Raw genomic sequence first — 12,671 nt, forward strand, 5'->3', positions numbered from 1 at the left:
AAAATGTGTCATTTTGACCATGAGTGCCACTGTTTCGGGCTGTGTGTTAACTGTTTTGAAAAATGTGGAGTTTGAGTTGACTGTAACAAGCTGACATTGTAGTTAGTAAAGGTAGAAGAGTTAAAAAGTACTACATTTTCGTGTGCACATGAAAGTAGCACGGTTGTGAAATTGTTGAGAGAAATGACGCGGGTGCTTCTGAATGCTTTCACTTCCTACAACAGAAAGAACAGCGGACTTTTCTCTTAATACATCCACGGACCGACACAGCAGACATGGCGAACACAAAGTAACAGTAAGTTCTTTTTAACAACTTGGCTTTTACTCTGAAGTGCAGTCTTTACAGCATAGAAAGAATACTTTACAACATATAGACGCAACACAAATGGTAGGGTTATTTTGTCGTCATGTAGCCTAGCGTTGTGTTTCTACTTGACTGGAGCCAGAACAGTTTACGTTAGCTTTCCTCTGGCTGGATATATAACGAACAGCTGATGTAGCCGCCGGTGTCCTCACGATTTATTGTCGAAAAATGCTACCTTGCCTTTTGTGTTTTTCCCAATTTCCGTCTGTGTTAATGACGTATTTATTTCTGATGTATTACAAACAGGGGTAAGGTTACTGTAAGAATACGTGGAGCATATTTTGGGACAGTTGACAGAGGAGAGCCACTGGGCGTTGTAGTTGTCGTGTGTGGTCATAGAGCTTCTTCACTGAGGCCGTCCCTGTAAACACAAAAGGAACCCTTAAACGAGTTAGGACCAAGCTGTGACACAGAAGAGGGATTGTTATTGTTATGGGCATTATCTTATCTAAATTCGTTGAATGTGCACCTTGCACAATAGGTTTATCTACAGTTTTATCAATACTAGTTAAACAGTTGTACATTTTTATTCCCAACTTGTATATATTTTAAATTATTTGTTCTTATATTCTATTATTATCTCATGTATATTGTATCCTATTATTTCCTGTATATTCTGTATGTGTGCTGTGTGTCTGATATTTTGCTGCTGCAACACTGGAATTTCCCATTTTTTTTGGGATCATTAAAAATCTATCTATCTATCTGTCTATTTATCTATCTATCGAATTTATTTACAGCATGGACATGTCACAATGATAACAACTTTTGGGCAGCTTTCAATCTAATAAAGTTCTTGTTAGATACAATTTTGTGTATTTCTTTTAGAACAATATGCTTATTAATATTTTACACAATGAAGCATGTGTGTACACACACTGTGTTCACTTCCAAAGGTACAGAGGTCTACTTCAACCACTCAAATCTACACTGAGGTAAATATGATGGAAACAAAAATTGAAACAGAAACAGGAACAGCAAACAAAAGTCAAAAGTAGGGCTGCACAATATGTTGTTTTTTTTTATCGTCATTGTGATATCAACTGGCGCAATAAAACGTTGCGAAAGGCTTATAATATTTCATTTTTTTAAAATTCAACAAGCAACTGTAGTTTAGCAGAATACTGAAAGCAGCTGAAATGCAGAACTGGTTACACTTTAAAATATCTGTGTATTTATCGCAATTAATATTCCTATATAAAAGAGACTTCAGATACAGTATTAGGGGACCACTAAGGTCTATATAAAGGAGACATCAGATACAGTATTAGGGGACCACTAAGGCCTATATAAAAGAGACTTCAGATACAGTATTAGGGGACCACTAAGGTCTATATAAAAGAGACTTCAGATACAGTATTAGGGGACCACTAAGGTCTATATAAAAGAGACTTCAGATACAGTATAGGGGACCACTAAGGTCTATATAAAAGAGACTTCAGATACAGTATTAGGGGACCACTAAGGTCTATATAAAAGAGACTTCAGATACAATATTAGGGGACCACTAAGGTCTATATAAAAGAGACTTCAGATACAGTATTAGGGGACCACTAAGGTCTATATAAAAGAGACTTCAGATACAGTATTAGGGGACCACTAAGGTCTATATAAAAGAGACTTCAGATACAGTATTAGGGGACCACTAAGGTCTATATAAAAGAGACTTCAGATACAGTATTAGGGGACCACTAAGGTCTATATAAAAGAGACTTCAGATACAGTATTAGGGGACCACTAAGGCCCTATATAAAAGCATCCAAAAAGCAGCATGTCATGGGACCTTTAAAGTTCTGATGAATAAAATGTATAAAAATACAAACTTAAGATATGAAACTTAAAGTCCTTTGAACAAAATAAAATGTATACTTTTTGACTCCACTACATTTCCCCTCACTACTTTGTTACCCGTTACTTACAAGTAATGTTTTCGTACGAACTTAATATTCCGTTTCTGTTTTTCTCTTTGTTGATGTCAGACTTTGAGTTAGATGTTTAAGAAGTGTATGGAAACCCTGAATATTATGATTTACTATTATAAAGGAAGCAACAATAAAGTTCATTATCAAAGTTTTTCTTTACTTTCACTTCTAATACAGTACATTTAATATCAGAAAATTACTTTTGATACTCAAGTTCAGTAAATATCAGATACTTTAAGACTTTTACTCAAGTAATGTTCTAAAAGGTGACTTCTACCAAAGTCATTTTCTGGTAACATACTTGTGCTTTTACTCAAATATTGTTTTCAAGCACTTTATACAATGCACGTAACGAGGAGCTCAGACATTTGAAATTATTATCTAGACTCATCAGAACAATTAGCCTACAGATTTATGCCATTATCATTGGGTATGTGAGTCCGGTTACAATATCTGTGATGATCAGTGAAGTCTGTATATTGGAAGATGTCAACCATTGTGGCTGGTCTTACTGTAATTTGCGGATCTAAAATGGGATTCTAGAGAGAGTTAGACAAGATAAAAGGCTTACAGTACAGTTTAGCTGTCTTGTCGTCCGTAATCCCACACAGGTCACTGTTGTGCAGCAAATATGGGTCAGATAGAAGAATCCCGGGCGTCGTGCCTTAACACCCTCACCTACCACAGAGAGCTGCTGGTGTCCAGGCTGAGGAGCGTTCAGTGCATCCTGGACAACCTGTTGGCCTGTGGCTTCGTCTGTGAAGAAGATGTTGAGATCGTACAGCGAACCATCACCAAGCCAGAACAGGCAGGAAAACACACCTACAACACATTGTCTTATCTCTCTGTAAAATATCCCAAAATAAAAAGCAAAGTTTGTGAAATTCTCAACCAACACAGATGTTCTTTCCTGCGATTGTTTTCTAGGTGCGCAAAATCCTGGATCTAGTCCAATGCAAAGGGGAGGAGGCCTGTGAATACTTTATTTACATCATATATAAAGTATGTGACGCGTACATAGACCTGCAGCCATGGCTGAAAGAGATAGACTACACCCCGAGCAGGGATGTTACGGTGATGACAGTGGTTAACACAGATCCCAGTAAGTGTTACTAATGCTTCTAGACCACCAGATGTTCTTTTATTTATGCTTCATGGGTATCATGTAAGGGTCTTTGTGCCACTAAAAGGCCAAAATGTCTTAGAGAATGTGTTAGAGAGTTAAATCAGCCTTAGGTTTGCTCTGTTGTAAGATATACAAACAACAAATCAATCACAAATGAGGAACACATGGCTAAGTTTTTGGTTCTACAATAAATCATTCATTCATTCAACCTTTATTTAAACTCAAGAGATCATAGAGGGCCGGCCCTCATTTCCAATGACATTGAATAAATCCAACCTTCATGAAAGTTATAATTTTCAATTTGGAGGTTTTTGTGATGCTGTTATATTGCATTGCATCACACAGAGACGGAGACAGAGAGTTTCTGCTATTCTGTCCACCCCGTTGCAAGAAGAATTTCTACTTTCAAAATGCTTCAGTAGAAGTACAGAAGCAGCAGAAATTATTTTAAATATTGGGATTAAAAACATTTGTTATGCAAAACATAGTTTAAGATTCTGATTACTGATTCACTCATGTGTAACTGGCATTATAAGTTGTGGTGAAGCTAATTTTTATTAATTACTGCAGTATTTTAAAATGAATGGAACCATAATTTACTAAATGAACATCATGCTGTATTGAAGAAGACTAGAAACTAGAGATTGTGACCATAAACTCATGAATTGAATGAATTATGAAACCGACTCCTTTTTGGAGCCAGTGGAGTCTCCCCCTGCTGGAAATTAGAGAGAATGCAGCTTTAAAGAGCTTCCACATTTTTAGGCCCAGAAGTCACCGCTTGTCCTAAATAGAAACAAATCCCTAGCTTTTATATCACTAAAAGCTTCTGTATCGCACTAGTCTATATAGTCTATATATATATATATTTTTGGCCGGATGTCCGTCACCTTCCTCTTTCTTTGTATTGGCGTTCTAAACTCCGGTGGATTTCTGAGGACTATGGTTAACTGCTCCTCAGATCTCTGCAGGGTAAATCCAGACAGCTAGCTAGACTATCTGTCCAATCGGAGTTTTCTGTTGCACGACTAAAACAACTTTTGAACGTACACACGTTCCACCAAAACAAGTTCCTTTCGGAGGCTATTTTGCAGCGGCACCGTGATTGCATTAGCACCGCCTAAGATGATTGTGATTGGTTTAAAGAAATGCCAATAAACCAGAGCACGTTTTTCTCCATTCTCTCAGAATGCTCTGTGGACTAGCCAGACCTTTCTCCGCAGCGCTTTGGAGAAAAGTCTGGCAATGCGAGACTAATATTGCACTAACTGACTACCTCCTCAGTCAGCAGGTACTGTGAGAAGTTGAGGCATGAGATGATCCGGGACACATGCTTTATCATGTCATACGGCCAGCAAGAGGAGAGCCGTCTGGAGGACCTCTACACTGACACATTGATGGAACTGTTGAACGACTGCAATGAGAGTTTGGGCTTCTTAGAGAGTCTGGACCAGCTCCTAGGAGACCATGCAGTCTTCAATCCCCAAGGGGAAACCATCTATGTGATGGGGGATGCCGGTGTGGGCAAATCCATCCTCCTACAGAAGCTCCAGAACCTCTGGTCCAAGAAAGAGCTGCAGACGGACGCCATCTTCTTCTTTAAGTTCCGCTGTAGGATGTTCAGCATCATCAAGGACACAGAACAGATCTCCCTCCGAGACCTTTTGTTCAAATACAACTGCTCTCCAGATCAAGATCCAGACCATGAGGTGTTCGACTACATCCTGCGCTTCCCGGAGAAGGTTCTTTTTACATTCGATGGCTACGATGAGATTCAGACGAATGACCTGATGAATGTTGCTGAAGTGGTGTCTCCAGAAGCCAAGGCGCACCCCCTCCAGCTGCTCGTCAGCTTGCTCTGTGGGAAACTACTCCAGGGCTCCCATAAGGTGCTGACGGCCCGGACAGGGACCGAGATCCAGAGCAGGGTGATCAGGAAGAAGGTGGCTCTGCGCGGCTTCTCCCCAGCTCATCTGAAGACCTACATCCATCTGCACTTCAAGGAGCAGGAGCACCGAGAGCTGGTGTCAGTCCAGCTGGATGCTAGCCCCCACCTCTGCGGCCTCTGCTCCACCCCGCTCTTCTGCTGGATTGTATTCAAGAGCTTTAGGCACCTGCACACCATGCACGACAGCTTCCATCTGCCTGAAACCTGCATCACACTCACGGACATCTTCCTGCTGCTGTCTGAGGTGTTCCTCAGCCGCTCGGCCTCGCCTGCCCCGTCCCTGCTGAAGAAAAGCAGTCGCTGTGCTTCGGACACATTCAAAGCCGGGCTCCGGCCTCTCGCAGCATTTGCCAAACTAGCACTTCAGGTTTTGGAGAGAGGTAGCTTCATTTGCAGCCAAGAGGAGATCAGTGCGTGCGGCCTGACAGAGGAGGACCTGACCCTGGGCTTTCTTCGACCCGTCAGTGAGTACGACGCCAGTGGAGGCCCTGCTACGTTTGAAGTCCTTCATATCACCCTCCAGTCTTTCCTGGCGGCATTTGCTCTGGTGTTGGATGAGCAGGCTGCTGCCAGCTCCATCCTCAAGTTCTTCACCGAGTGCAGCAGGAAAAGAGAACCGTCCTGTCTGCCTTTTGACTTCTGCATCTGTGGCTCCTCAGAGTCCAGTGAAAAGCATCCATTTGCAACTAATGACCACCTTCAGTTCACTAATCTGTTCCTGTGTGGACTGCTGTCCAAGGCTCACAGTGGCCTGATGGAGCATCTGGTGTCTCCAGTGTTATTAAAGAAGAAACGGGCCTTACTGAAGTCCTACCTTTCCACCAGTGTAAAGTCCCACCTCCATGGCTTACCCCACTACAACGGCGAAGAGGGCAGGAAAGTTCATGTTCTGCCCAACTTCCTGTGGATGCTGAGGTGCATCTTTGAAACGGGGAGCAAAGACATTGCTCAGATGACAGCGAAAGGCATCACAGCGGGCTTGATCAAGCTGGGCTACTGTAACGTGTACTCAGGGGACTGCACGGCCCTGAACTTTGTGCTGCAGCACCGGCAGAAGCTGCTGGGCCTCGACATGGACAACAACAACATCAGCGACTATGGGGTGATGCAGCTGAGGCCCTCCTTCAGTAAGATGACGGTAGTGAGGTAAAAACTACAAACCTGTTTAAACTACCTTCTAATCTCCATCATAAAGTCTGTAACTCATCTAACCAAAGATTGTCTTCAGATTGTGCGTCAACCAGCTGTCTGACAGCAGCATGGAGGTTCTGACAGAGGAGCTGTGTAAGCACAAAGTGGTGGAGGTCTTGGGGTGAGTAAGATACATGTGTACCAGAGGTGGAAGAAATATTTAGATTGTTTAGTCAAGTAAATGTACCAATAACAAGAATACTCTAGCTGTGTTGGAAACCATTCCCTCATTCACTTATTCACTATTCTGTATAGTGTTTATAGTGAACAACCAAACCAGATTTCAGACACTCACTGAAAACACATTGTTGCGTGACTTGCGTCAGTAGATGCGCCGCTTGTTTGTGTGACGGCGGCGGGCGTGCCCAGCATCACGACCGCTTTGCATTGTGGTACACCGGAGTAAAATGTAGGGTACATTGTAGAGATGGCCCGATACCACTTTTTTGCTTCCCGATACCGATTCCGATACCTGAACTTGCGTATCGGCCGATACCGAGTATCGATCCGATACCAGTGTGTCATATATTTTATTATGTTTAACAGCTGTATACTACTATCCCTGTATGAATGTAATATTATTTCTATCTCTGTTGTCGGTCTGGCTCAGGTTAAACTTTTTGTGAAACATGAACAAACAATGAATGCCGTAGAACTTTCTTTTATTCTCCAGTTTGACAGTCAGTTATAAAGGAAAAAGAACATAAATAAACTACTTTAATGTAGATTTTCTTTAGGGCTTTATTACATGGTATCGGATCGGTGCATAAACTCCAGTACTTCCCGATACCGATACCAGCGTTTTAGGCAGTATCGGAGCCGATACTGGTATCGTTATCGGAACATCTCTAGTACATTGTATGTACGCTCAGATTAGCTGTGCATTGTCGGTATTTTATGTGAATGAAATTAACCGCTGAGAATTCGAACACCACTACAAAATGGCGAACGCACTATTTCTGTGATAGGGAACGGTTTCAAACACAGCTTCTGTTACAAGTTCTGCATTCAAAATCCTAATTAAAGTGCTCATATTATGCTCATATTGAGGTTCATAATTGTATTTAGAGGTTGTACCAGAATAGGTTTATGTGGTTTAATTTTCAGAAAACACCATATATTTGTGGTACTGCACATTGCTGCAGCTCCTCTTTTCACCCTGTGTGTTGAGCTCTCTGTTTTAGCTACAGAGTGAGACATCTCACTTCTGTACCATCTTGGCACTGTTGTTTTTTTCAAAAGGTTCAAAAGCCAAAAAGGTTGGGAACCACTGGTTTAATCTTTAAAATGCCTTGTCTTTTTTAAGATTATCATGTGCTTTTTATTCAAAATTGTAATCTAAAAAGTAACAAGCCACTCTAGCTGTGAAATAATTCGTTTTCCCTCCTAAAATGTAAGTATCTAAACTGTATGCAGTACTTGAGTGAATGTAGGTGGACACAAACATCCAGTCAGAGTTATAGAGTCATCCATTTTCTGAGGATGTTAGGAAGAGTTCATGTTGCTGCTTTGAAAGCTCATTCATGACTTTTGGAAAACATACTGACTTGACGGTTGTATTTTACTACTAGGATGTATGGTAGGCTACTTCCCTAACAATTGTTAGTGAAGTAAAATTCTGCGTTGTTTTTCTGAGAGCGAAACAGAATCTTTTACCCTCGTCTGCATTTGTGTCCTCAGGCTTTACAACAACCACATCACAGATGTTGGAGCCAAGCTGGTTGCTCAGATTATTGAGACATGTCCAAAGCTGCGAGTCCTCAAGTATGTTTCTAACTTGTACCAATATCCAATTAGAATAATATAGTAGTTTATAATAATTGTAAAGTTAATATGTTGTGGTCTCTTAAATTTATGTTGACATTTCTTTGTCCTTAGGTTTGGTAAAAACAGGATCACTGGTGTTGGTGGGAGGTTTTTGGCCAGCGCGATTCAGAAGAGCACTTCTATATTTGATGTGGGGTAAGACTCGTTTGCTGTTTAATATTAATATTAATATTAGATCACTTGATGCAGGATGTTGTTGTCCCGCTGTGCTCATGAAAGCAGTGGGAGCAACTAGAGATGATTAATGGAGGAATGTTTCAGGTGGTGACAAAAGAAATGTTTTATCACTATTTCGGGAACACACAAAACATACGTAACATGTTATTTAAAAAAAAAAAAAACGTAGGCATGTGATGATGTAACCCAAATTTGTGAAACCTTAGAATATGTCCAAGATAAGTTGCACAATTCTCCAAGCGTTTTGGGGCTGACTTGACAGGCATCAGGTCCGAGCATTATTATATAATGCATGTTAAATTAGAGAGGACTGACGTGTGTGTGCGTTTTAACGAGAAATTAAAGCATAAAGAGGATGTCAAATTAATTATTTCTTGAAGGATTAAGTAAGGCAGGCCCTTTAAGTGGCATCATGCTTCCTGATGTGGCCCAGACAACGGTTTTGATGTGTTTGCTTGCAGAATGTGGGGTAACTGTGTCGGCGATGAGGGAGCAGAAGCATTTGCAGAAGCTCTGAGGCGCCACCCCAGTCTGACCAACCTCAGGTGAGAAGTCAGCTACCTATAGCGACAATAAAAACCTGCTGGTTTAAACTCATTGATTAACCGGAGTAGTTACTGTGTTTCTGTGTTCTAGTCTCGCAGCCAATAGCATCACATCTAAAGGTGGCAAGTGCCTGGCAGAAGCGCTGAAAGAGAACAGCGTCCTCAGGATATTCTGGTAGGCCGGTCGCGCAGTTTGAGCTCAGAGATTTCACAGTTGTAAGAGAAATACTCTGTGTAAAGAATAACCGGTGTGTGCCGCTGCAGGTTGGTGCAGAATGAGTTGACTGATGAAGCAGCTCCACACTTTGCCCAGTTGGTCCAGGCGAACACAGGTTTATGCCACCTCTGGTAAAGACAACACCCATGCATGCACACACACTGTATTCACTCACATGCTGTCTCCGTGGCTGAGAACCTGTTGGATACCCCGCTCTGACATGGACCGTCTGAAACTCTCCTGCTGTGTATATTTGTGTGCAGGTTAATCAGCAACCACTTCACTGTGGATGGGATCAAACACCTCGCTGCGGCCCTGGCTCACAACACAGCACTCAAAGAAATATGGTGAGGATCAGGTAGTGCTCTTCCTTTTCTCTACTGGCCTCCAGATGGTGTGGACCAACTTTTTCACTGAGCCTTCCATCTGTGGTGACACTAAATTTAATCCATTTATCAAAATGATAGAAAATTTCAGAAAAAAAGACTCACATTTTAAGTGAGACTACGTAACATTACAGCAGCAACGTGATCATTTCACGATAAAGCTGAGTACTTTAACGTACTATAACAGGTCAGTAAACTGACAGCAATATCTACTTTTATTTAGTTAAGCTAGTGATAGAAGATAGACAAGGATAGAAAGGGGGGGAAGGGATAGGACAACATGCAGCCTGGGTTCGGATTCAAACCCGGACCGCTGCCAAGGACTCATACATGGGGCGCATGAGGTCGTCCTAACATTAGCCACCAGAAGCTCTGGTCATACCAGATTAAGTTAAGCCGAAACTGAAAAACGTAGGGAAAGATTGCTTCTTTATTTCTTCTTGCAAAAGTTACATGCTCTCCCCCTAATGTTGCAGTGATATATTGATGTTTATAGGGAGCTTGTAAAACTTTTAACATGCCCTATGAAATTGCATATATTCCCTTCCTTAATTTAGTGTATTTCCTTTTTTTGAGGATGTCTCATTGTCAATTGCAAACCCAAGGGACATTATTATTTAAGGTAGGATAGCTGGTAGGAGAGCAAAGGGGGTGCTGGGTTTTCAAACCTATTTAGTTGTATTGGTTGATAGATATTTAGCGACTATAATCAATATTTTTATCACAACAATGTACCTAATGACAGGGTAAAATGTGCCGCTCGTAGTGTTGAACCTACAGTGATGAACCTACAGTGTGCTATCAGCTGAATGTGCAGCTCCCCTCGTCTTTACAGAGCTTTATACAGTCTCAGCTCATTGTTTATCTGTCCGACCCACAACTTTACTGTTCTGGTTCACTCTCAGCGTTCTCTCATGGCGGCTATTTCAGAGAAAGAAAGCTGTAAAAAGCCACAGAACTCTACCTGCTCAGCAGCAAACGGCAGAGGGACAGTCAGAAACAAGCTGGTGAACATAGCGGGACATTTAGCAGCTAAAGAGACATTGAATATTAGCTTCCTTCTTTTATAAATGCTTCTGTAGGAACAATATCTACTGTAGTAGTAGTAGTAGGACTCTTTGCTGTTGTCACTCTCTACAGAGTGCTAACACCAACCTATCTGGGTGTGTGCATCAGCCCTTCATGTTGAACCACACACTGAATTCATGTGAATGTATCCTAAAAGACAATATGGGTTGGAATTGATAAACATAAATAGTTATATTCAATGTAATAAAATGGTTGTGGAAATGCATTGGGGAGCATTAGTTACTCAGTGTAGGAGTTGTAGAAGTAATTTGAATGTGATGGCATGTTCTCCTTTTCCCACAGTGTGAAGGGAAACAAGCTCTCTGAGGAGGAAGAGAAACAGTTTGTGGCAGAGAAAAGACTGCGGTTCCACTGATGGGCACTCACGTGAGACGTGCATGTACTGCTGAGAAATGTCTGTATGGCACAACAGATGTAGTGTATGTTCTGTTCTAGGGCTGCACGATATTTTGCTTCATCGTCTACATCGTGATGTGCGCGTGCGCGATAGTCACATTGCAGGACTCGGCGATGTTGACGCTAAAACTTTTTTGCTGCTTGATAGAAAAGTCAACTTTCACCGTTCTCCTTTTAAATGATCATTTTTACATTGTCATTTGCCTTTAAGACAGGTAGCCATGTGGGCAGCATGTGTATGTGATGTAACGTTAGTCCGACGGGGTTTATTGTCATGGGAAGTGAAGCTCTCCGTGTGTAGAAAACAAGTAAGTCTCTCTCCACAACGCCTACCTCCTATTGCGCCATTTTGATGCAAACAAGCCATCACCCGCCATTAGCATCCCATTGACTGCCATTGATTTTGACGTCACTTTGACAGCGAATAACTTTACATCTAAAGGGTTTAAAGACTTTATTTGTCCATTGTTTATTACACGACAATGTATAAAAGGCTCCATTACCTTGTATCTCACATTATGGCTGTGTAGCAGACGGTTTTGTAAAAATAGGCAAACGATTGTGTCATAACCACGCGACTTACGGTCATACAGTAGAGGAATTACCGTACAGTACAGGAGAAGCTCACAGGCAGTTTTGACTTACATTAGCTGTTTTAGTTTAATTACTAATGTTAACTAGCATTTTAGTTAGCAATAATTAGCCTGTGCCTGTGCTATCTCTATATACCTACGCTCTCCGGCTCTGCAAGATTGGGAATGATTGAGATTTCTCTTGGCACAGCTACCAGAAGACTTCCAACTTTCAGACAGGTTGCTCACGTCACATCTACGTTGTTGGGCTCAGTTTGCTCAGCAATCACCGGAAAAAAATAGACTTCACTGGTCTCCGTCCAGAGCAACGGGATCTGTTGGTCCATTTATTTTAATGTCTATGGTAGAAAAGTACCGTGGCAGTTGCCGCTGACACAGTGATGCACATACTTTTCCGTGGGTAGTGAAGCTACAGTAGTCAGTGTTTTATGTTCGCTGCAAAGACGAAATAAATCACCAGATTGATGCAACGTTATCGCGAAGTCTCCCGGCCATTTTTCACCGCATAAAGCTGCTGCCAGCCAGGCTGAAGCTAATAAAGAAGCTGACGCTACAGTTCGCAGCCGCGACGCTGGAAACGTAACACTAATCTACAACAGCAGTCTGTTTCTGATATAACGTAATTTACACTGATTTAAGTGCTCTTGGATTGTTGCTAGTGCGTGACATGCAGGCTCTGCATGCACAGCAAACCACCAATCACAATCTATGTTGATCAATGTTTCAAACCAAAAGTAGGCCCCGCTAGTCAACCACAACCTAAAATTTAGAGGAAGCAACGTGCATGCATTATTAATATCATTCACTTTAGCCTGGATTGATAGTATTTTATGAATACCATGGTGTCATGTCAGTCAACCAGTGTATTTAACTTTTGTCCCTCTCCAAAA

The 12,671-nt window shown here is 41.6% G+C and overlaps 1 protein-coding gene across 2 annotated transcripts; it reads left to right on the top strand.

The window, feature by feature from the left end:
* The first annotated feature begins 103 nt into the window (after window positions 1–103).
* On the top strand, window positions 104–11,615 carry nod1 (nucleotide-binding oligomerization domain containing 1). Of its 2 annotated transcripts, XM_028580188.1 has the most exons (12): window positions 104–295; window positions 2,898–3,094; window positions 3,214–3,388; window positions 4,697–6,506; window positions 6,589–6,672; window positions 8,232–8,315; window positions 8,430–8,513; window positions 9,017–9,100; window positions 9,192–9,275; window positions 9,365–9,448; window positions 9,581–9,664; window positions 11,075–11,615. In XM_028580188.1, exons 2-12 carry the CDS (start codon window positions 2,918–2,920, stop codon window positions 11,145–11,147), a joined length of 2,823 nt encoding a protein of 940 aa, XP_028435989.1. In that variant the 5' UTR covers window positions 104–295; window positions 2,898–2,917; the 3' UTR covers window positions 11,148–11,615. The 2 variants fall into 2 exon arrangements, with proteins under 2 accessions (XP_028435989.1, XP_028435990.1); XM_028580189.1 differs by lacking the exons at window positions 104–295; window positions 2,898–3,094 and having other exon boundaries at window positions 3,324–3,388; window positions 4,701–6,506.
* Window positions 11,616–12,671: the final 1,056 nt, after the last annotated feature.

Source organism: Perca flavescens, chromosome 6 (genome assembly GCF_004354835.1).
Source record: "Perca flavescens isolate YP-PL-M2 chromosome 6, PFLA_1.0, whole genome shotgun sequence".
Lineage (NCBI taxonomy): Eukaryota > Metazoa > Chordata > Actinopteri > Perciformes > Percidae > Perca > Perca flavescens.